The sequence below is a fragment of the Hemiscyllium ocellatum genome, chromosome 21 (assembly GCF_020745735.1).
Source record: "Hemiscyllium ocellatum isolate sHemOce1 chromosome 21, sHemOce1.pat.X.cur, whole genome shotgun sequence".
Lineage (NCBI taxonomy): Eukaryota > Metazoa > Chordata > Chondrichthyes > Orectolobiformes > Hemiscylliidae > Hemiscyllium > Hemiscyllium ocellatum.
The window spans coordinates 61,736,775-61,760,607 of record NC_083421.1 but is presented as its reverse complement, the minus strand read 5'-3'; the positions used below and the strand labels follow the sequence as shown (position 1 = coordinate 61,760,607).

Genomic DNA, 23,833 nt, shown 5'->3' with positions numbered 1-23,833 from the left:
TTAACCTACAGCTGATTGGCTGGTTCCTCCATTAAACTGCAGCTGATTGGCTAGTTCCTCCATTAAACTGCAGTTGATTGGCTGGGCCCTCCATTACAGCTGCAACCGATTGGCTGGTCTCTCCGTTACAGCTGCAGCCGATTGGCTGGTCCCTCCATTTTAACTGCAGCCAATTGGCTAGTTGCTCCACGTTAACTGCAGTCGATTGGCTGTCCAGCACGTAGTTTTAAAAAGCAAAAAGTTAAATATCACATATCACCAGGTTATAGTCCAACAGGTTTATTTGGAAGCACTAGCTTTCAGAGCACTGCTCCTTCGTCAGGTGGTTGTCTACTATACTACTGTGCAAACGAAATTAAACTTATTACAAATCATTAAATAAGTAAATAATGCTGCTCAGTTCAACAAGGCCTCAGCTCTCAGCCTTCGAGAACATCAATTATTAAACCCACATTTGTCTGAAATTCTTCCTCCGTTGGATTTATGAAAACAAACCATCATCGCGAGACAAAAGCCCGAAACAAAATGGCGGGCAGATCAGATTGGCTTCCAAGTAATTCAAACAGGGCTGCCATGTCTTGTAAACGTTGTCCATTTTCTGGTGCACCATGTTTGTGAGAAAGACCAAAGGACTGTGTTCCCTAATTAACCTACACTACCCCGACAGACCCAGGGGGTTCTCAGACACCCAGCACATCAGAATATTCTTCCTCGCACAAAAAGTGAGGATGTTAAAAAGCTTTCTCCCGTGTACGTCTAAGGGAGGTAAATCCAGCAAACCCAGGAGCAGAGAGACCGCGTCCACCTTGACGTCAGTCCCCAAGACCCTCTCTATTACTCCTGTCACAGTGCGCCAATACGCACTGGGCCTGTGACAGGAGCACAGGCAATGAGTGAGGGTACCCGTGTTTATTTTACATTTGGGGCACTTTGAAGACTCACCCTGCTTACATTTTGCAAGATGGTCTGAGGCAAGTTTCTGGAGTGATCTCCACCCCAAACTCTCCCTCCCAGACCTCATGTAGTCGCTTAATGTCACCCAAGGAACCTCCCCCCAACAAATGATACAGCGTACCCACTGAGAGTGTGCTCTTAGCCTGGAATACCCTCTTCTCAGTATCAGATCCAGAACGCTCAGTCAAGAGTGTGGTCTCTTTTCAGGTAAAATCACTGATCAGAAAGAAATGGAGGAGGTCCCTGTTTGACAATCCATATTTCTGATTTACTTGATCAAGTGACATCAATGTTTCACCCTCAAACATCAACCAAATAAGAGACTCCTCTATCCCCACAAAGTTTAAACCTGGGATCTATTGTCCCTGGTGGAAACCCAACATGCCAACTGAGGGGTAAGAAAAGATGTTTTAGACATATTACACACCCCACCCCCACCCTGTCTGCCTCATTGCCATCCATGCTTTCACTGTGTTAGTAACTATTGCCTCTGTTCTGCAACTGCCCTCATTTTATCTAAAAACAACAGATTGATAAGAGGACACTCATCTGGGAGGTCTCACTGTCCAAGCATGTCGATGCTGAGTCCCCACAGACCCAGTCACTTACAGAAGGTAGGAGGGAGCTCAGGTGATATTGTCTGATGTCAGGGGGGAACAGCCTGGGACAGCTGCAGTTTTGCGAGCTCAATCAGGGGCCGCTTATTACGCCAAATAAAAGAACGAAACCAGCCACTCAATTTCCGAAATGTTTGCTGAGGAAAAGGGCTCATCTGCAAAGAGTACAATAACTGAGGACGAACGTTTATTTTGATAAGAACCATAATATTGGAAGGTACCCCATCATTGAAGGTCATGTTTAATCTTGTCAAAAATTAGCCTTGAGTAAATGACCAAAGCTAGGAGTAACAGAGAGGCCCAAATAAAGAAAACCTCCCTGTGCCCACTTAAAGGGCATCCCACTTTCCACACCAGGTATTCCTCTAAGACATAGGCATAACCTCCGACTTGAAAAAAATTGATCTTGTAACCTGAGAAAGAACTAGATGAATTAACATGCCACATCAAATAGGGCTCTAAGACTGCCAGGTTCAGGAGGAAGACGAGAACATCATCTGCATACGATGTAATCTTACACACTTTCAACTCCACCTGTAGGCAAGTATAATAGGGTCCCCACGAATGGCCTCCGCCACCCGCTCAATCAAAGTCTTTTTAACGGAGACGCAATTTCAGGATCATTAGGGTTCATAATGATCTTAACAAGTAACATTTTTAGTCTTGGAACTTGTGCATCGACTTTTCTGGAATTAAGATTAGATTAGATTACTTACAGTGTGGAAACAGGCCCTTCGGCCCAACAAGTCCACACCGACCCGCTAAAGCGCAACCCACCCATACCCCTACATACACCCCTTTACCGAACACTACGGGCAATTTAGCTTGGCCAATTCACCTGACCCGCACATCTTTGGACTGTGGGAGGAAACCGGAGCACCCGGAGGAAACCTACGCAGACACGGGGAGAACGTGCAAACTCCACACAGTCTGTCGCCTGAGTCGGGAATTGAACCCGGGTCTCAGGCGCTGTGAGGCAGCAGTGCTAACCACTGTGCCACCGTGCCACCCTTAAATCAATTTAGCTCAGGCAGTAATGATCGTGTTGGACCCTCTGTTTCCTTACAGCACTGTCACTGTAGATTATTCATAGTAAATGGTGAGGAGCGACTGTCTACAAAGGCAGCCCTTCCTGTTCGGGAGGGGGAATCGATCCTGCATACCTTGAGGAGGGTGTAACGTGAGGAGTCAGAACTTTGAGTTACCACAGGCAGGACAGGAATTGAACCCAACTTGGTTTGATGCTAGACCACTCTCTGGTCATTTCACTGACAGAGCTAACTGACCCTGCCCCAGAGTGTCAGGGTACAATCCCACTGTGTCATGGGTGTAAGCTGACTGCTCCAACCTTGCTTACCTGGGATTGCTCTGGGGGGATTGCAGAGGAGATTTACCAGGATGTGGCCTGGGCTGGAGCGATGAGAGGCTGGAGTTGTACCCCTTAGAACAAAGAAGGCCAAGGTGGGAGGACCTGATTGAGATGTACAGAGTTCGGAGGGACATAGATAGGGTAGATAGTGTCATACAGCACAGAAACAGACCCATCGATCCAACTCATCCATGCCGACCAGATATCCCAACCCAATCTAGTCCCATTTGCCAGCACTTGACCCATATCCCTCTAAACTCTTCCTGTTCATGTACCCATCCAAATCCCTTTTAAATGTTGTTATTGTACCAGCCTCCACTACTTCCTCTGGCAGCTCATTCCATACACACACCACTCTCTGTTAGGTCCCTTTTCAATCTTTCCCCTCTCACCCTGAACCTATGCCCTTGAGTTCTGGACTCCCCCACCCTGGGGAAAAGACCTCGTCTTTTTACCCTATCCGTGCCTCTTGTGAATTTATAAACTTCTGCAGATGAAACAGTTGACCGTGTCCAGTGCCACGCCTTTCCGGAATCCCACTCTCCGGCCTGCTGCGGTTTGCAAATGGGTTCAGAGCGTTTGTGTTCACTCATGTCCTTCAGGGAGGGAAATCTGCCATCTTTACCTGGTCAGGCCTACACGTGACTCCAGGCCCACAGCGATGTCATTGACCCACAGCTGCCCTGTGGGCAATTAAAGAATGGGCAGTGAATACCAGCCTGGCCAATGACACCCATATCCTGTGGACAGATTAAAACAACCACTGACCTTTGTAGTTAACTTACTGCTGATGGCTGACCCTGGGTATCCCGCTGTTTGCTGTTATTACCACAACCCCCTCTCTCTCTCTCTATCTCTCTCTGTCTCTCTCGTTCAGCCAGGTCAGAACCGCGATGGAGGTCGAGTCAATAGTGAGAGATGCCTTGGCTACCTCGAACCAAAGCTACATCCTCCTGACGGGCATCATCCAGGACGACTCCATAGCCGCTGACATCATGGAGGCCGAGCAGAGGTGAGTGAGGCCCCAGGTCTCAGTCATTCCCAACTATGTCACCCGGAGGCACCGGGAAGGGTGACCGACCGGTCAACATTTAAAGAGCATCTTTAGTGGAGGAGAGTGAGGAGGGGCAGTTTCAGGAGAGTATTCCCATGCCTGGGGGCCTGGAGAGCTGAAGGCACCATTGCCAAATGGTGGAAGATGGAAACAAGGATTGCGACAGAAGGCGGAGTGGGAGAAGTGAGAGGAACACCGAGATCTCAGGAGATCAGTTGTGATCTATCCCCACGCTCCTCAGGAATGAAAGGATTTGGGAATGGACATTAATAAGACTTGGCTGACATCATTGCGCCAAAGATGTGGTGATGTCTGGTTGGCAAATCTGAAATGGAATGGGCTAGACCCCACAGTCAACATGATGAACATGTTCCAGCCGCGCCCCCCCAACACACGGACTTGGACACACAGACACGCACACAGACACACACAGACACGCACACAGACAGACAGACAGACACACACAGACACAGACACACACACACAGACACACACACACAGACACACACACAGACACACACATGCACACAGACACACGCACACGCACACAGACACACACACCCACAGACACGCGCACACACACAGACACATGCGCGCACACACAGACACAGACACACACATCTCACTGCATTAACAGTAATGGTGACTTCACTTTGTCTGAGGGAATGCAATCTCAAAACGTACATTGGGCTGCTTGTGAGAACACTTAATTAAGACAAATCCCTCTGAGTCCCTGACTATTCAGCCTTGAGTTAGAAACTGGTTCTCTCCATTCCTACCCGAGAGACTGGAGCACACAGTGTCGGCTGGATACTGCGGGAGCACTGCACTGCCAGGGGAGCTGTGTTTCTGACGCGCTGTTAAATGGACACCCTCACCTGGATTTCGAGTGGTGTGAAAATCCCAAGGCAGGAAATCAGCTCTGGCCTCAGCGGCCAGTCTATAAGCTGATGCTTCTGAAAGGGTTAACGTTGATATTACCTTCCACTGATGCCAGTCTCAGCCAGTGGGCGGAGACCTGATCATCTCCACCTTTCAGAGGGAGTGGGTCCATCTGTCCCAGCTCCATCATGTCCTCCTCATTCAACCTGACCGAATGTAGTTCTATTTGTTATCATGCAGTAAAGCTTCCTGGGTATGGCCTCCACCATGAAGCACACAATAAGGCCCAGGAGCAGCCAAACAGAAAGGGGGACAGCTGGCCGAGAACTACCCGGTACCACACATCTCTGAGTATCAGAAAAAATATCACACTGGCCTCCCCCTGTTCGTGTGTTCTTGTCCCAACATCGAAAACAGATTAGCACCTTCCAGAACATGTGACCACCATTCCTTGGAAGGACAAGGGAAGCAGGTACATAGGAATACCACCGCCCTAAAGCTCCCCCCACTCACCATTCTGGCTTGGAAATATATCACCATTCCTTCAGTGGGTCAGAATGTTAGAACTCCCTCCCTGAGGGCATTGTGGGTACCCGATACCCCATGGACTGCAGTAGTTCAGGAAGGTTCCTAACTACCTCACTCCCAAGGGCAATTCAGGATGGGCAATGGGCACTGGCCCTGCCAGTGACACTGAGAATCCCCTGGTCATTCTTGTATTTGTGCTTGCTGTGTGCAAATTGGTTCCCCTCACAGTGGTTACGTTTTACAGAAACGTCTTTGCCTGTGAGGCAGGGTGGGGTTTCCTGCAGTGGGTGAGGGGAGGGGGGTGGGGGCGACAGAAACCTAGCTCTCCCTGGTCAGTGTCTTTTCTTTTCCAGCCTCCAGTCCCTGCAGAGTCAGATGGAGGAGCTGGCCGAGGAAGCGGACAAGGCGCTGAAGGAGGCCAAGAGGTTGTACGTGTCTACCCATCCAACCCGGGGGGCAAACCTCACTCTGCCTCCAAGCCTCACCGAGCCCCAGCCTGAGGTTTGTACACTGGCTAAACCATAGACCTTCCGCGCAATGCTCAATGGAGTGAGATGGTCGCTCGTCTCCTGTGAAAGGCCAGTGCCCCTCTCGATGGGGGTGTGGGGGCAAGTTAGATGGGCATGGCCCGTGTCCGATTGCGCTCATGTCCTCTACATTGACAGCACTTATTCCCGTGTCTGCAGCTTTCTGTAGAAACCAGCAAGAAATAGCTAGCTTTCTTTCTCTAAGGTGAAGCTGTCTTTGCTTCCAGAAGTTTCTACGGTTGTGGCGAGGGAAATGGATGTTTGTTGCAGTTGCGTTGGTGAGGTCACACATGAAGTACGGGGCACAGTTGTGGTCTCCCTATTTTGGAAAGGGCAGCACGGTGGCACAGTGGTTAGCACTGCTGCCTCACAGTGCCAGGGACCCAGGTTCGATTCCCACCTCAGGCAACTGTCTGTGTGGAGTTTACACATTCTCCCTGTGTCTGCGTCTCCCGGGTGCTCTGGTTTCCTCCCACAGTCCAAAAATATGCAGGTTAGATGAATTGCCCGAAGGGGTAAATGTAGGGGAATGAGTCTGGGTGGGTTGCTCTTCGGAGGGTCGGTGTGGACTTGTTGGGCCAAAGGGCCTGTTGGGCCTGTTTCCACATTGTAAGTAATCTAATAAAAGGCATTGGAAGTAATTAGTCTGCTGGCTACGGTGAGGGGGGTTACCTGCTGAGCAGTACCTGGATTGGTTGGGCCCATGATCAAGATGAGAGTGGTGCTGGAAAAGCACAGCAGGTCAGGCAGCATCCGAGGAGCAGGAAAATTCGGAATGCGAAACGTTGATTCTCCTGCTCCTCTCCAGCATCTGCAGTCCTCACGTTTGCCAGGTCGGGCCCATCTCGGGGCCATTTCAGAGAATGAGCAGTGATCTCATTGAGACTGAGATGATCCTGAGGGATTTGGACAAGGTGAATGGTGGAAGGATGTTTTCCCGAAAACTAGGGAGGGCTGTTTAAAGACATGGAGTCTGCCACAGCACCAGGTTATGGTCCAACAGGTTTATTTGAAATTGCAAGCTTTGGAGCACTGCTCCTTCATCGGGTGAAGAGACTTTGTGACAATCGATGATGCATTTCCAGTGTAATACCTCATATAACTGCAGCAAATGTGGCGACAGACCTGCACACAATGCTCCTGTTGTGATCTGCCCAGTGTCTGATACAGTGAGGCAACAGGCCCTTCGGCCCAACAAGTTTACACTAACCCTCCAAAGAGTAACCCATCCAGACTCACTCCCCTACCGGAATGGGACTATTTGGTGCAGCTGTTTTGGTGCTGATCATTTGGCCCCGCCGTTTTGGCACAGAGCTGTTTTGGCGCCAATTCACAACACAAAAAAGTCTTATTTGGTGAAAGAAGAGAGGATGGCTAACGACCCGACGTAGTTTCCTCAACTATCAACTCTTGCTAGATGAGAAAATTACATCGGGTTGTTAATCATCCTCTCTCTTTTAACCAAACAAGACTTTTATTTTTGTTCTGAATTGGTGCCAAAACAGCTCAGTGCCAAAGTAACGAGCAACAAAACAGTTTAGCGCCAAAATGTACCCGACCCTTCCCTATACTTACCCCTGACTAATACACCTAACCTACACATCCCTGAACACTGTGGGTAATTTAGCATGGCCAATTCTCCCTGACCTGCACATCTTTAGACTACGAGAGGAAACCGGTGGAAACCCACACAGACTCAGGGAGAACTTGCAAACTCCACACAGACAGTCGCCTGAGGCTGGAATCGAACCCGGGTCCCTGGCATTGTGAGGCAGCAGTGCTAACCACTGAGCCACTGCGACAGACCATTCTGTGTTCTATACGTCTGCCGATGGAGGAGAGCAGTCCACCTGCCTTCTTTATTTTTTTTTATTTCAAAAATATACTTTATTCATAAAATATTTGATACACTGTACATTTGGTAATGCCATACATATGTCAACATTTACATACACAGCTCAGAATTTTCATTATTAAATACAGATCTGTGTATTTCTCACTCACATATTGAGCTGAGGCGTCAGCAGAGCCCAAATGACTGCAGGGCCCCCTGATCTTCTTTAGGCAGGCAGATGTTACACGGTGGTCTTTCCCCACCGCGCCTTGGCGGCAGCTGCCCCAAGCTCCAGCGCGTCCCTCAACACGTAGTCCTGGACCTTGGAATGTGCCAGTCTGCAACACTCAGTCGGGGTCAACTCCTTCAGCTGGAAGATAACCTTACCAAGTGTGCTGCTTCCTTTCGGAACTTGTGCACTCACACAGCAAGATCTCTCGCTTGATCTACCCCTCGCCGTACACTGTTCTCCCTTGTTCTGACTGTTTTGTCTGATATTTCACACTGCTGCTCTGATTACTATATCCGCATCGTCTCTTTCCTTTGTGAAATCGGAGACAAAAAGTTAATTTAAAATTCTTCCAATACCTTCTCCATCTTCACACAAGTTCCCTTCTTCATCTCTGATAGGCCCCACCATTTCCTTAGCTGTCCTTCTGCTCTGTATATACTGGCCAAACATCTTTGTGTTTACCCTTCTGTAGTTTGCTAATATTTTTTTCTTGCCTTCTCTTTGATTTCACTTGGTCCCTGTAGTTTCCTGTCCCCTCGAGTGCAATGTTGAGTTATTTTTTAATATGACTCTGATCGTTTTGCCTTTAATTTTACCATAGGGCTGGAACAATTTCACAGCCGAAATTGAGAATTTGGAAAGTGCTCTTCAGGTCAAAGACCAGCAAATTGAGAAGCTGCTTCTGGAGGTGGAACCCCGAGTTAAGGCCTTCCAGATGGGAATGGAAACCAAGGAGATGTACGACGAGGTGAGCACGGGGCTAGTATCAGGCCATTCAGCCCCTTGACACAGCTCTACGATACCTCAGCAGGCTCAAGGGGTTTTGCTTATTTTTTTTTTGTTGAGGGTCATGAGAGTTTGGAATTCCTTCCTCAGCAAGGAGTGGAAACTGAGCCATTGGAGGGTGAGTTAGACAGTTTTGTGACCAGCGAGGGGTCAAAGGTTATCGAGGGGAGTTGGAGCTGAAGCTTAGCTGTGCCCTTATTGAACAGTGAAGCACATCCCAAGGGCCCAACTGTCTCCCCGTGCTCCTGATTCGAAAGACCTAATCATATTTCTCTCCCTTTTAGCTTCTGAGTCGTGTTAAATCTTCCAGGGCCACTGCGAGAGCATCAGTTCAGAAAGTCAAACAGATCAAAGAGGAGGGAATCTCTCTGCTGAAAATCTTGGAAGGTATGGTTCCCATCCCATTCACACCAGGGAGACGGTTTATTAGCCAATCGGAAGGCAGGGTGCTGTGGGATTGAGCACCAGGCAGCCAATGGTGAGAGTGTGTGGGTTAACATTGGCACAGATGATACTGGGATGGCTGACACTAAAAGTGATGGGAAAATTAGCTGCAATGATGATATAAGAAATATCCAAATGGATATGGTTAGGTTTGGTGAATGGGCCACAATTTGGCAGATGAGGTTTTAACGCGGGTGGCACGGTGGCTCAGTGGTTAGCACTGCTGCCTCATGGTGCCAGGGACCTGGGTTCGATTCTAGCCTCAGGTGACTGTCCGTGTGGTGTTTGCACGTTCTCCCCGTGTCTGTGTGGGTTTCCTCCGGGTACTTCGGTTTCCTCCCACAGTCCAAAGATGTGCAGGTTAGGGTGAATTGGCCATAGTACCAGGTGCATTAGTCAGAGGGAAATGGGTCTGAGTGGGTTACTCTTCGGAGGGTCGGTATGGATTTGTTGGGCCAAAGGGCCAGTTTCCACACTGTAGGGAAACTAATCTAATGGACAAGTGTGAAGTTATCCATTTTGGTCACAGAAATAGAAAGGCAACTTATTATTGAAATAGACAGAAACATCAGAACGCTTCAGTCCAGAGGATCTAGGTGTCTTTGTGCTTGAATTGAAGAAAATTGGTATCCAGGTGCAGCAGGTCAATGGAAATTTTGGCATTTATCACTGAAGGAACAGAATATAAAAATCAGGAAGTATTGTTGTAACTGTACAAAGTATTAGTGAGATTGCACATGGAGTGTTGTGTCCAGTCTTGATCTCCTGACTTGGGGAAGGATGTAATTGCATTGGAGGCAGTTCTGAGGAGGTTCACGAGATTGAACCCAGAGATGGGGGGAGGTGACGTCCAACTTATGAAGAGAGATTGAGCAGTTTGGGTCAATACTCTCTGCAGCTCAGAAAAGTGACAGGAGATCTAACTGCGTTATATAAGACACTAAAGGGGATTGATGAAGTAAACCCAGCGAGGATGTTTCCCCTTCCGGAGAAATCTTTTAGGATAAGGGGCAACAAATTTAAAACGGATGAGGCAAAATTATTTCTCTCAAAAGGTCATGAATCATTGGAATTTGTGACCTCAGAGTGCAGCGGAGGCTAGGATACAGAATAGATTTATGGAGGAGATAGATGGATTTTTATTAGTAACGGGTTAGAGGGTTATGGAGAGAGGGCAGGAGGGTGGAGTTCTGGTCAAGATAAGATCAGCCGTGATCGTGTTAAATGGTGGAGCAGGCTCAAGGGGCTGAATGGCCCAGCCCCACCCCCACCTTGCTCCATACTCTCCTGTCAAATGGCTAATGGTGAACGGGTGGGGGGCATGGGGTGGAGGTGGGCAGTGTTGTGATGGTATCATGAGGGACAGACACGGATTGACACTGGGCGGAGGGTCTTTGTGCGGTCTCTGTGGGGTCAGCACCATCTGGAAAAACCCACCAGGGCTGTTGGCCGTCGAGGAGGTGGGGCTAGGGGGGTGTGTGGGATTATTTGGTTCAGGCTAAGCCATGTTGGAAAGTGGCCCTTACCACGACCCTCCGAGTCAAGAAATGTTTCCAGACAACACTCCCAGAAAGTCTGCCTTGAATTGGATTCCTTCATCTGCACAGCCTCCTGTCTGTCTACCTTGGACTCCAGCCTCTGCAGTTTATTTTGGTCCCGAGTCATGTTTGTTCCACTGCGAAAACCTCTTCAGAGGAGGCCCACTTTGGAGAGGTTCTCAGCCTCCCTCAGACGAGCACTCAGTGAGTCCCTATCTCACTGTCACGGCACCTCCTCTGCCCTCCAGCTCTTAAACCACACCATGGAACAAGCTCACAACCAGGACGTACCCTCTGCCTGTCCTCACCTATCCCCGAGGAGAAAGTGAGGCCTGCAGATGCTGGAGATCAGAGCTAAAAATGTGTTGCTGGAAAAGCACAGCAGGTCAGGCAGCATCCAAGGAGCAGGAGAATCGACATTTCGGGCATAAGCCCTTCTTCAGGAATGAGGAGAGTGTGCCAAGCAGGCTAAGATAAAGGGTAGGGAGGAGGGACTTGGAGGAGGGGCGATGGAGATGTGATAGGTGGAAGGAGGTCAAGGTGAGGGTGATAGGCTGGAGTGGGGTGGGGGCGGAGAGGTCAGGAAGAAGATTGCAGGTTAGGAGGGTGGTGCTGAGTTCGAGGGTTGGGACGGAGACAAGGTGGGGGGAGGGGAAATGAGGAAACTGGAGAAATCTAGGTTCATCCCTTGTGGTTGGAGGGTTCCTAGGAAGAAGATGAGGCACTCTTCCTCCAGCCGTCGTGTTGCTATGTTCTGCCGGTGGAGGAGTCCAAGGACCTGCATGTCCTTGGTGGAGTGGGAGGGGGAGTTAAAGTGTTGAGCCACGGGGTGGTTGGGTTGGTTGGTCCGGGTGTCCCAGAGGTGTTCTCTGAAACGTTCCGCAAGTAGGCGGCTTGTCTCCCCAATATAGAGGAGGCCACATCGGGTGCAGCGGATGCAATAGATGATGTGTGTGGAGGTGCAGGTGAATTTGTGGCGGATATGGAAGGATCCCTTGGGACCTTAGAGTGAAGTGAGGGGGGAGGTGTAGGGGCAAGTTTTGCATTTCCTGCGGTTGCAGGGGAAGGTGCTGGGAGTGGAGGTTGGGTTGGTGGGGGGTGTGGACCTGACAAGGGAGTGGTCTTTTCTCATCTATCCCCACTTCACCACTCTCACCTCCCCCCGCCAGCACCCCCTTTATCTGCATTTCCCCCCACACCCACCCCCCAGCCCTGAAGAAAGGTTACACCCGAAACGTTGACTTTACCTCCTGGTGCTGCCCTGCCTTGCTGTGTTCTCCCAGCCTCCTGCCTGTCTGCCTTGGATTCCAGCATCTGCAGTTTTACTGTCTCTATAAATGTGAATTTTATCTGGGCAGTTTCAAGGTACAGCTCCTCATTATGGCCTCCCCTGTGGAGGGAGGTGGGAAATGAACCTTTGTTTTGTTTGTTATTGTTTCAGACAATAAGACACCAGCTGGCAAGCTCCGAGGTAAAGGGAGTTTGCGGAAGATGGGTGCGATCAAGGGGAAGGTGATGCCAGAGGCCAAGAGGAAGACCGCACTCGCCCGGAGAATATTGCGAGTTGCTGGCTCCAGTTCTACCATCAGTAATACCACCGCCAGCCGGGCTTGGCACATCAACCAAGGCATCGCAAAGGTCAAAGGGCAATGCCATTACCACCCTCCAAACCCATAGATTCAACCCATTCCAAGTCAAGCCCCTCTCTGTATCCAATAGCTTATCGGGCCTGTGCTAGAGCAGCAAGGCAGCAGGATGGGGAGCACAGTGGCTCAGTGATTAGGACAGCTGCCTCACGGCGCCAGGGGCCCGGGTTCGATCCCACCCTCGGGCAACTGTCTGTGTTGAGTTTGTACATTCCCCCCACTTTTGTTAAGCAAAGGGATTATGCTCCAAAAGCAGGTACGGAGAAACCGCGATTATCCGGCATTCAACTAACCGAGTTTTGGATGATCCCAACAAGATTAAAAGGTCCCGATGCCGGATAACCTAGTTAGCCACGCATCGATTATTCGGCATTCAATTAACCAAACACAATACTCCCCTCCTATACCCTTTGGATAATTGAGGTTCCTCTCTCCATGGAGGTGGGCCATAGATCAGCTGTGAGCCAATTAAATGGTGGGACAGGCTTGAGGGCTGAATGGCCTACTGCTTATGAAACCGGTAGAAAGCAGAGAGTGGGAGTAACGGGGCCTTTCTCAGGTTGGCAGGCTGTGACCGGTGAGATCAATACTTGGGCCACAGCTGAGCCCGATCAGTTTGGATGTGGGGCCAGTTGTAATATTTCCAAGTTTGTAGGGGCTCTTATGAAAGAATAAGACCTTGCTGCAGTCGTATTGGACACAGAGAGTGCACCAGGAAGTACAGTGTGCAGGTCCAATCCCCTTGCCCAAGAGGGAATGCAGTGAGGGGCAGAGACTGACTCTAGTCGAGAGGGACTGTATCAGAAGGAGAGATACAAAGAGACTGGGCTTGTGTTCTCTGGAGCTTTGAAGCATGAGAGGCAATCTCATTAAACTCTGGCTTACACGTGACTCCAGACCCACGGCAATCTGATTAGAGTCATAGAGATGTACAGCACGGAAACAGACCCTTCGGTCCAACCCGTCCACGCCGACCAGATATCCCAACCCAATCTAGTCCCACCTGCCAGCACCCGGCCCATATCCCTCCAAACCCTTCCTATTCATATACCCATCCAGATGCCGTTTAAATGTTGTAATTGTACCAGCCTCCACCACTTCCTCCAGCAGCTCATTTCATACACGTACCACCCTCTGTGTGAAAAAGTTGCCCCTTAGGTCCCTTTTAAATTTTTCCCCTCTCGCCCTAAACCTATGCCCTCTAGTTCTGGACTCCCTCACCCCAGGGAAAACACTTTGCCTATTTATTCTCTCTATGCCCCTCATAATTTTGTAAACCTCTATAAGGTCACCCCTCAGACTCAGATGCTTCCGGGGAGACAGCCCCAGCCTGATAGATTCTTAGCTGCTCCAGAAAGCTCTGCTCAGGGCTAGGCCCCAGGCCTTGCTTTGTCCCCCTGAGAGAGTGAAAGGAACAACGAAACTGACTGTGGCGTCCTTCTGCCTTCCAGGAGGCCCAAAAGCTCAGGAGACGAGCCCAGGACCAGGCCACGCAATCAGGCTCACTCCGCACTCGGCTGGACATCACGCAGGGTCAGCTGGCCACCCAGGAGGAGCAGGCCGCAGCCTTCAAGGTGAAACTTCAGGAGGACGGCACAACAGCAGCCAAGGTAAAGCTCAAATAAAAGCCTCCCTCCTCAGCGGGTGGCACTCTCATTAACCTGCATCTGATAAACATGTGACGTTGGAAAACCACAGCAGGTCAGGCAGCATTGGAGGGGCAGGAGAGCCAATATTTCGGCTAAGGACCCTTCATTGGGAATGAGGGAGGGGGCTGGGAGCTCAGAAATAGATGGGGGGGGTGGTGCGGTAAGGCTGAGGGTAAGGTAGATGAGATGGTGATACCCCCCTTCCTACAAACCAAGTAGGTGGGCTATGGGCACGCACATGGGTCCGAGCTCTGCCTGCCTCTACAGACAACACATGGAACAGTCTCTCTCCCACAGCTCCTCTGGCACCATCCCTCCCCCCCGGTGTACCTGCCACACTGCGTGTTTAAATTCCTATATTCAGCAAAAGAACCGTGAGTCGACTGTTTGAAACAATAATATTCATTTATTGAACACAATTAATATTAGAACAATAAGAATAATATACTATAAACTAACTGCTTGACCTGCTGTGCTTTTCCAGCACCACACTCCTGACTCTGAACCCCAGATCTGCAGTCCTCCTGTTCTCCCCCTCCTCCTCTATCTTATACTTTGATTGTATCCCCCTCCCCAGCCCCGACACTGGAACGTGGCCAGGCTCTGCATGCTGGTGCTGCCTTCTCCCGATGGTCTTGGGGGTGTCTTCTCGATTGGTACTTATTCTGGAGTTACCGCCCTGAGTGGGGTTTTGTGGCAATTCTTATCCTTCCGAGTCTCCACGCCCTTTTGGGAGGGTCTTGAGGATCTGCCAATGGATTGATCAGGTTCCGTTACCCTGAGCGATCAGACCCAACCAGGTGTTGGCACGTTGATAGCAGGGTGGCTCTTAGGTCTCCATTACAGTAGACGCTGGGTGCATGTAACCTCCTCCAAATAAGGGTGCCAGGCCCCTCCGTATCGAGCGAATGTCTTGCTGCTCCTGATTGTCCCGATGGCGATATTCCGTTGTCCCATTCCAGTCTAACTCCCAGGTATGTATAGCAGGATCTGCAGCTGTCAGATTTGTGCGTAGCTGCAGTCTGGATTCTGCAGCATGGGGATCAACACAGTCACTTTGGTCAGGCCTGGGTTTGATTTCCCAGCATGCTTTAGTCATTATCCATCTATTATTCATCCAGGGTAAGTTTATTGTTGTCCATCATAAGTTCATTATTTAGGGTGGCCTCATCTGGCCACAACCTTTTCTTCCACTACATCGATGGACCACTACCCGCACCCCCCTATCACCATCCCACCTACCTTTCTCCCTGTTCCCCTCCCCCCATTTATTTCTGATTTGGAGACGCCGGGGTTGGATTAGATTAGATTTACAGTGTGGAAACAGGCCCTTCGGCCCAACAAGTCCACACCGACCCGCCGAAGCGAAACCCACCCATACCCCTACATTTACCCCTTACCTAACACTACGGGCAATTTAGCATGGCCAATTCACCTGACCCGCACATCTTTGGACTGTGGGAGGAAACCGGAGCACCCGGAGGAAACCCACGCAGACACGGGGAGAACGTGCAAACTCCACACAGTCAGTCGCCTGAGGCGGGAATTGAACCCGGGTCTTCAGGCGCTGTGAGGCAGCAGTGCTAACCACTGTGCCACCGTGCCGCCCACCTAACGGAGTGGACAGAGGGGTGGACAGAGTTAAAAAAACACACAACGCCAGGTTATAGTCCAACAGGTTTATTTGGAGACACTAGCTTGCACAGCGCTGCTTATTTCTGGCCTCCTTTCCCCCTCCCCATTCTCAATGAAGGGTCCTGACCCAATGGGCTGACTCTCCTGCTGCTGCTGCTGCTGTGCTTTCCCAGCTCCACACTTTATCGCCTCTGACTCTCCTGTATCTGCCGTCCTCACTATCTCCAACTCCCACTGACCTTCTGTGAATGATCCAGGCCTGGCTTTCACCATGGTTGCCATGGGTTACCACATCGCCGAGTTGACCTGGCATCATCATAAATCTCTAACAGGTTGCATACACGACAAAACCATAAGAGTGTTTTAAAACAGGTCAGGTTTCTTCTGACACCCCTAGTGTTTGTTATAAAAATATAGATCATTAGGGATGACTATGACTATCACTGACTATGGCGAATCGCCCAATGAGAGCCTGAATAGCTCTCTTTGCTCTCCTGATTGGTTGTGGGATGATGGAATATCACAATGATTGATATGTTAGGTGACCAATGGTGGGTGAGTGGAGGCGGGCTGTTTGGAGGTCAGTCCCATACCAACCCAACCAGGAATGGATGGCATCAGAGTCGGCAAATCCTATGGGAAGTGTGAAAAGGTTTGGATCCCCTACCTAAGGGAAGATGTACTGCCATTGGAGGCAGACTGGAGAAGGGTTATTAGATTAATCCTGGCTATGGCCTCTGGCATCTGTCTGTGTGGAGTTTGCACATTCTCCCCGTGTTTGCAAGGGTTTCTTCCCACACTCCAAAGATATGCAAGTTAGGGTAGATCCAGGGATGTGCAGGTTAGGGTGGATTGGCAATGGGAAATTGCCCATAATGTCCAGGGATGAGCAGGCTATTTGTGTTGGTCAAGGGAAATGTAGAGAGTAATAGAGTGGGGGAATGGGTCTGGGTGGGTTACTCTTCGAGGGTCGGTGTGGACTTGTTGAGCCGACGGGCCTGTTTCCACACTGTAGGGATTCTATGATGTTGATGATGGAGGGACTGTCTCAGGAGGACAGGTTGAGTAGGAACCTTACTCATTGGAGTCTAAAAGACTGAGAGACAACTTTCTTGAAACATACAAGATACTTTGAGAATTTGACAGGGTCGATGTGGAGAAATTGTTCCCCCTTTATAAAAGATTCTAACACAATTCTAAAAAGATTTGTGGGTGGCACAGTGGTTAGCACTGCTGCCTCACAGCGCCTGAGACCCGGGTTCAATTCCAGCCTCAGGCGACTGACTGTGTGGAGTTTGCACGTTCTCCCCGTGTCTGCGTGGGTTTCCTCCGGGTGCTCCGGTTTCCTCCCACAGTCCAAAGATGTGCAGGTCAGGTGAATTGGCCATGCTAAATTACCTGTAGTGTTAGGTAAGGGATAAATGTAGGGTATGGGTGGGTTGTGCTTCGGTGGGTCGGTGTGGACTTGTTGGGCCGAAGAGCCTGTTTCCACACTGTAAGTAATCTAATCTAATCTAAAACCAGAGGGTATCATTTCAGAACAAGGGGTCACCTGTTTAAGACAGAGATGAGGAGAAATGTCTTCTCTCAGTGGGGAACTCTGTACCACAGTGGACTGTCAGGGCTGGGTCAGAAAGTATATTCAAGGCTGAGACAGATTTCCAATCTGGCAGGGAGTGAGGGTTATGAAGAAAAGGCAGGAAAGTGGGGATGAAGATTATCAGAGTAGCCATGATCCCATTCAATGGGCTGAATGGTCTACAACTCCTTCTAAGTCTCCTTGGCAGTGTTTTGACATTTCAGGAGATGCCATGTCCCCGCCCCCCGGCCATTCACACGCTCAGCCTGAACAGGGATTGATAGATTCGTAACCAGAAACCATCTCTGTGAGCAGGACAATCTGATCATCTGCAGAGAATCCAGGCAGAGGTGAGGGACTAGAAGGAAAGGAAAGAACCTGCATTTGTCTAGTGCCTGTCAGAACGTCCGAACCCACTTTACAGCCACCCCCATATCTACAAAGTGAGATCACTGGCTGGTGCATTTCTGACCATGTGTACTCAGCAAGCTCCCACAGACAGCGCTGCGATGATGCGAAGGTCAGCGATTTTTGTGATGAGGGATAAACATTGTCCAGGGCACTGGGGAAAACTCCAATAAAAGCAGAGTCCTGTGGATGCTGGAGATCGGAAATAAAAACAAATGATTGGAGAAACTCAGCAGGTCTGGCAGCTTCTACAGAGAGAGGGAGAGAAACAGAGTCAACATTTCACATTTCAGGCTTCTCTTCAAATTCTCTCAGAGCGGTAACACACAGGACAGGCCCTTCGGCCCTCGATGTTGTGTTGCCCTTTGAAACCAAAACACTTACTCTGTTTCTCTGTCCCACAGCACCTTCTAGTTCTTATTCCTTCGGAGCGGGAGTTGGCCATTCAGCCCATCACGCCTGCCCTCCTATTCAGTGTCTGGTGAACAATTCAATACCTTATACGAACGCTAAGCCCACAAACCTGAAATTCAGGAAGCTGTCAATCCCTGCCTTAAGAACATTCAAAGCCCAGCCAAGAATACAAAGTCTCTCAACCCCTCAGATTCAAAACGAGGAGAAGTGATTTTGTCAAGGTGGGATCCCCTGGTTTTGACATTACCCCCCCCCCTGGTGTTACACTCCTCAACCAGGGAATACCTGCTTATTGTTCTTTGTTAAGTGCACTGGTGAGTTTTAATCCAGTGGAACCTCGGTTAAATGTCTCATCAGGAGACGGCACCTCCAACTAGAACATAGAACATAGAAAATACAGCGCAGTACAGGCCCTTCTGCCCTCGATGTTGCGCCGATCCAAGCCCACCTAACCTACACTAGCCCACTATCCTCCATATGCCTATCCAATGCCCGTTTAAATGCCCATAAAGAGGGAGAGTCCACCACTGCTACTGGTAGGGCATTCCATGAACTCACGACTCGCTGAGTAAAGAATCTACCCCTAACATCTGTCCTATACCTATCACCCCTTAATTTAAAGCTATAATTTAAACTGTGCAGCACTCCCTCAGTACCACACTGTCCTGGACCGCTGCTTTCAGACTGAGAGGTCACAGCGACATCTCAGGAATGGGTCAAAAGAGAACGAATCCTTGGCGGCCTTTAGACTGAAGCTCCCGGTGATGTGGTGTTACACCAGATGATCCTCTCCCTTGAGGTTAAAGCACACAAGGCAGCTGACTCAGACAATGAAAGGTCACAGCAGGAACCAAATGTAGAATCCAGTTCAACATGGAGGCTGAGGGAGTGCTGCGCTACGCAACCCCAAAACAAGTGTTGAACCAATGGTTCAAATGTGCATTGTCTCAGGCAGGAATGTTGGCTGAGGCAGTCAGTGATGTTCCTGGAATCTTTCCATGCACAATCTGGATTCCCCTCCAGGCCAGAAGCCAGCGGGAGACAGGGCTGTACTTTAACACTCACCTGCACGCACTCACTCTCCCTCAGCACTGCTGGGGGAGAGTGCTCAGGGCGGTCTCTGTTACTTACTGAGCCACGTTGCCAGGGTTACCTCATAGCAGTTTCTGTCTCCATGACAGGTCCTTCATGAAACACTGGCCATGGGCAAGGAGGTGAAGAAAGCCAGACAGTCCCTCGATCGTGACCTGAAGCAATTAACTGAGTTACTGAAGACAGTCGGTATGTTCATGGGCGAGAGGCTGATGCTACCCAAGAGGGGTCCAAGAATCCACAAGGTCATAGGGTCCCATGCGGCTTGGCCATAGGTCATGGGGTCACTGAGCCCTGGGTTATAAACCACTGAGTCCTGGTCATAGGTCATTCAGCCCTGCATGATTAGGTCACTGGGTTGTAGGGTCACTGTGCCCTGGGTCATGGGTCACTGAGCCCTGGGTGATTAGGTCACTGGGTCATGGGTCACTGAGCCCTGGGTGCTAAGGTCACTGAGATGTAGGGTCACTGAGCCCTGGGTGATAAGGGCACTGGGTTGTAGGGTCACTGAGCCCTGGGTGATTAGGTCACTGGGTCATGGGTCACTGAGCCCTGGGTGATAAGGGCACTGGGTTGTAGGGTCATTGAGCCCTGGGTGATGAGGTCACTGAGCCCTGGGTCGAACGTTGGAGGATTGCTAAACTCTAAACTGAAGGGTTGCTGATTCTGAGGCCATCAAGCAGTGGGCTGACTGAGCTCCCAATGTCCTGCAGACCCCACTCCCGGAGACAGGTTGGTGTCTCTGTATGACGCCCCTTTTCTGTTTGCTCTTTCCCTGATAGAGAGCCTTCAGGTTGACCAGGTGACGGAGGAAATGCTGAATACAACCAAGGCCGAGATGGGAGCCCTGAGGTGGGTGATCGATCAGACCCTGGACCAGAAGCTGCGGGAGCTGGAGGCTGCCTCCGACTTACAGATCCTGAAGATGAAATCAATCGAAAAGGACATGGAGGACATTGAGGCAGAGAAGCTTAGCCTGGAGGACATCGTTGAGAACCTGCCTCATGGCTGTTATAACCGAGTGGGATACTAGAGGGGGAAGGCAGGCTGGAGAAGAGAGAGGCGTTCACTCTAGGTGTCTTTGTGTAATTATCTCGAGATGGTTGCCGTTGACAACGTAGTAATTTGATTGGGCATTTAATCCCCTTTGACCCATTTTACTCCATTCTCCTAGCCTCTTATAGCTTGAACTGGGTCAAGAACTGGGTTTCACCCTCCAGTATATCATTGACCGTACCTCCCTCATGTTTGTTGGACAACGTGGTGCCATTGGGACAATGATGGCATCTCATTGTTCACACACAGCCCACCTGGAGCCTAGACTCCATGGACTCTGGATCCATTGTGGTCCGCCAGACTGCCCTTTCATCAACTGAGTGGCGAGTGAGCCGCGCCTGTGTTGGTCAGAGAGCCATGTTGACCAGACTGAGGAAGGCTGGCAGATTGCCAGACTCGAAAGGCCATTAAAGAACCAGATGGGGTTTCACAGTCTCCCTGACTGAGAGATGCTTTTTATTTTATATACCCAGAAGTCCTATTGTACAGAACAACGGCTTTCCCACCACCCAGTCACCATGACTTTTTTTGTTTTTGAATCTTTCTTTAATCACAACTGAATGACCTTCCACCACCAAATCACTGTGACTCTTTTGTTTCACTATTTAACCACCATATAACCTGTTGAATATTTATGCTCAAAGCCCATTATGGGTAATACCAACCTTTGAAAGTGAGGGAGGGATAGGGAGAGCGGAAGGAGGTCATGAGCACTCTATTATCCCCCACCGTGCCCACTTCTCTCTGGAGGCATCGAGCGCATTAGTGGAGCTTTGGACTCTCAGAAGTAAATATCTCACTTAACGTACGCTGTCCTGTCATCATGCCAGGGTTTGAGGTCTCTGAATTGCTAGTCCAGTGATATTCTCACTGTCCACTATCCTCACTTACCTTATTACAATGCAGACCACACTGGTTCCAGGAAGCCACTGCTGTAGGCCGTGGGGAGTAGTAAATGATGGCCTAATCCGTGCTGCCCTGAGATAGAATTCAAAAGGAACAGATCGAGCTTAGCCTGCCTGGCACCCTCTCCTCATTCCTGGTGAAGGGCTTATGCCCGAAACGTCGAATTTCCTATTCCTTGGATGCTGCCTGACCTGCTGTGCTTTAACCAGCAACACATTTTCAGCTGTGATCTCCAGCATCTGCAGACCTCATTTTTTACCCGAAGATTTTAACCTACTGCGAATCCTCTTGCAAGGATGCCTTCCTTGAAGAAGCTCTCTTCCTCCCTCTACAAGGATTTCAGTGAGTCTCTCTCTCACTGCACCCCCCAGGTCATCTCCTCTGCACAGATCACCCTCACCTTGACCTCCTTCCACCTATCACATCTCCATCGCCCCTCCCCCAAGTCCCTCCTCCCTACCTTTTATCTTAGCCTGCCTGGCACCCTCTCCTCATTCCTGATGAAGGGCTTATGCCCGAAACGTCGAATTTCCTATTCCTTGGATGCTGCCTGACCTGCTGTGCTTTAACCAGCAACACATTTTCAACTGTGATCTCCAGCATCTGCAGACCTCATTTTTTACCATGAACCCTTCCTGTCAATCAGTCGCAGCAATCTCTCACATCACAAGATCCCAGGCTCTCAATCGCACTGTCACCCTTCAAAGGTTTCACATTTGCCTCAGTGGCTGGATCAAGTCGTGACTGGTTTTGATTGATGTCAAATCGAGTGAATGAACCTCTTTTTGAAGAATGTAATAATCGCTGACTGAAGAATCGCACCCCCCAGTTCCCTCTCCAAACCCCTCACCATCCTGACTTGGAAATAGATCGCCATTCCTTCACTGTCGCTGGGTCAAAATCCTGGAATTCCCCCGTGACAGAGGGACTGCAGTTCTCCAGGATAATGGGCAGCACACTTCAGCCCAGCCAGCAACACCCATGTCCCATCAGGGAATAAAATAAAGATGCAAGTGTGTTCTTGTGGGGTTTGAGGTGTTTGTGTTAACCCAGGGATATAAAGACTGGTTATTTTTCCCCATTTGACAGTTGATGGTGTTGGGTCATAACCCACCGATCCCTGTACCCATCGTGTCCTCCCCTGTACAGTATTGTGCCCTCGCTCCTCTGTAAGGAGAAGCCGGGATTATTTTTCACTTTGTTTTGTTGAGCTGGTGCCTGGTGTTATCGAAAACTGACGGTGTAGAAAATGGAACATCGTTTCGCCCTGCTTCGTTCTCAGGCTGTGACAGCAGTCGCATCCTGGCCTTAGCGACAGAATAATACCTTTCTTGGTGCCATAATAAAACAGTATCTTAAAGGAATAATTTACCAGCTCTGCGCAACCTCTGAACACCCCAAAATAATCAACAACAGTTTTACAGCTGGTGACACACTTTATCTTCCTCTGGTTCCTTTCAAAGTCCACAGCAACAATTACTTGCATTTATCTAGCACCTTTGACTACCTTTTGTAAGATTGACTACCAAGTAGATTTTGAACCTGAGCCACAGAAGGAGATGGATGGTCAAGTGATTGGCCAAGGAGGAATCTGTTAAACGAGAGGAGAGAGTTGGAGAGTTTCAGGGAGAGACCAAAGTGTTGTAAAGTCCCACAGTGAGGCTCAGCAAGTAATTGAAGGTGCCTGACGTTGCAGTCAGTGTTAATATTTAACTGGGTCTCATCAATTGCATTCATAAACATTGCCTTCAGATTATTCCAAGAGATACTGATTACCAATCAAAACCGCAACTGACCCAATGTCAATAAAACCATTCATCAGACCCACTGAAACTATCTTTCACTTATTCACACGGATGTGAAGCAGGCTCTTGCCAAAAAGAAACTTTTTGTAATTTATGTAATTCCCTCTCCCTGCTCAATTCCTGATCGCATATCGGAAATGCAAATGTCGCATGAATTCCAAAACCATTGAAAGAATTTCTGTTTCAGAGGAAGTTCTGAAGCACTTTGGAACAAACCGGGAACTTTGCCAAGCTTGGGAATGTTCGAAAATTGTCAGTTTGCACGCAATAAGCAAGTGCTGGAGAAACTCTGCAGGTCTGCCAGCATTTGTGAAGAGAGAGAAAAGTGAACATTTTGAGTCTGGTATGAGTCTTCTTTAGAATATCCAAAACAACAATGTGACAATAAACAGACCATCTGCGTTTAGTGAGGGACCACCCTTCGAGTATTCCATTCAGTTCTGGTCACCACATTCCAAGAAGGATGTGTAGATGTTGGAGAGGGAGCAGCAGCAGTTTCCCAGGATGCTGCCTGGATTAGAGGGTATGAGCTATAAGGAGGGGCTAGAAAAACACAAGTTGTTTTCTCTGGAACGGCAAAGGCTGAGGGGAGACTTGATGGAGGTTTATAAAATGATGCAATGTGTGGATAGGGTGGACGGTCAGAATCTTTTTCCCAAAGTTCAAATATCTAATCTTAGGGGGCATGCATTTAAGGTGGGGGGAGGGGGAGGGGGAGGGGGGGATCAAAGGGAATGAGAGGGTTAGGTTTTTTTCACACAGAGAGTGATAGAACTGTGGAACACACTGCCAGGTGATATGATAGGGTGTTTATGGGGCTTTTAGATAAACACATGGATATGGAAGGAATGGAGGGACTTGAACCAAGAGTGGGCAGG

The 23,833-nt window shown here is 49.5% G+C and overlaps 1 protein-coding gene across 1 annotated transcript in view; it reads left to right on the top strand.

Annotated features, from left to right (window-relative positions):
- LOC132825932 (laminin subunit gamma-3-like) overlaps window positions 1-20,823 on the top strand; it is a 112,370-nt gene extending 91,547 nt beyond the window's left edge. The window contains exons 21-28 of the mRNA XM_060841582.1: window positions 3,818-3,952; window positions 5,758-5,905; window positions 8,599-8,745; window positions 9,068-9,170; window positions 12,207-12,403; window positions 13,863-14,021; window positions 19,278-19,377; window positions 19,971-20,823. Of these exons, the coding sequence (XP_060697565.1) occupies window positions 3,818-3,952; window positions 5,758-5,905; window positions 8,599-8,745; window positions 9,068-9,170; window positions 12,207-12,403; window positions 13,863-14,021; window positions 19,278-19,377; window positions 19,971-20,221 (1,240 nt within the window). The 3' untranslated portion in view covers window positions 20,222-20,823. The remainder of the gene's footprint in view (window positions 1-3,817; window positions 3,953-5,757; window positions 5,906-8,598; window positions 8,746-9,067; window positions 9,171-12,206; window positions 12,404-13,862; window positions 14,022-19,277; window positions 19,378-19,970) is intronic.
- Window positions 20,824-23,833: the final 3,010 nt, after the last annotated feature.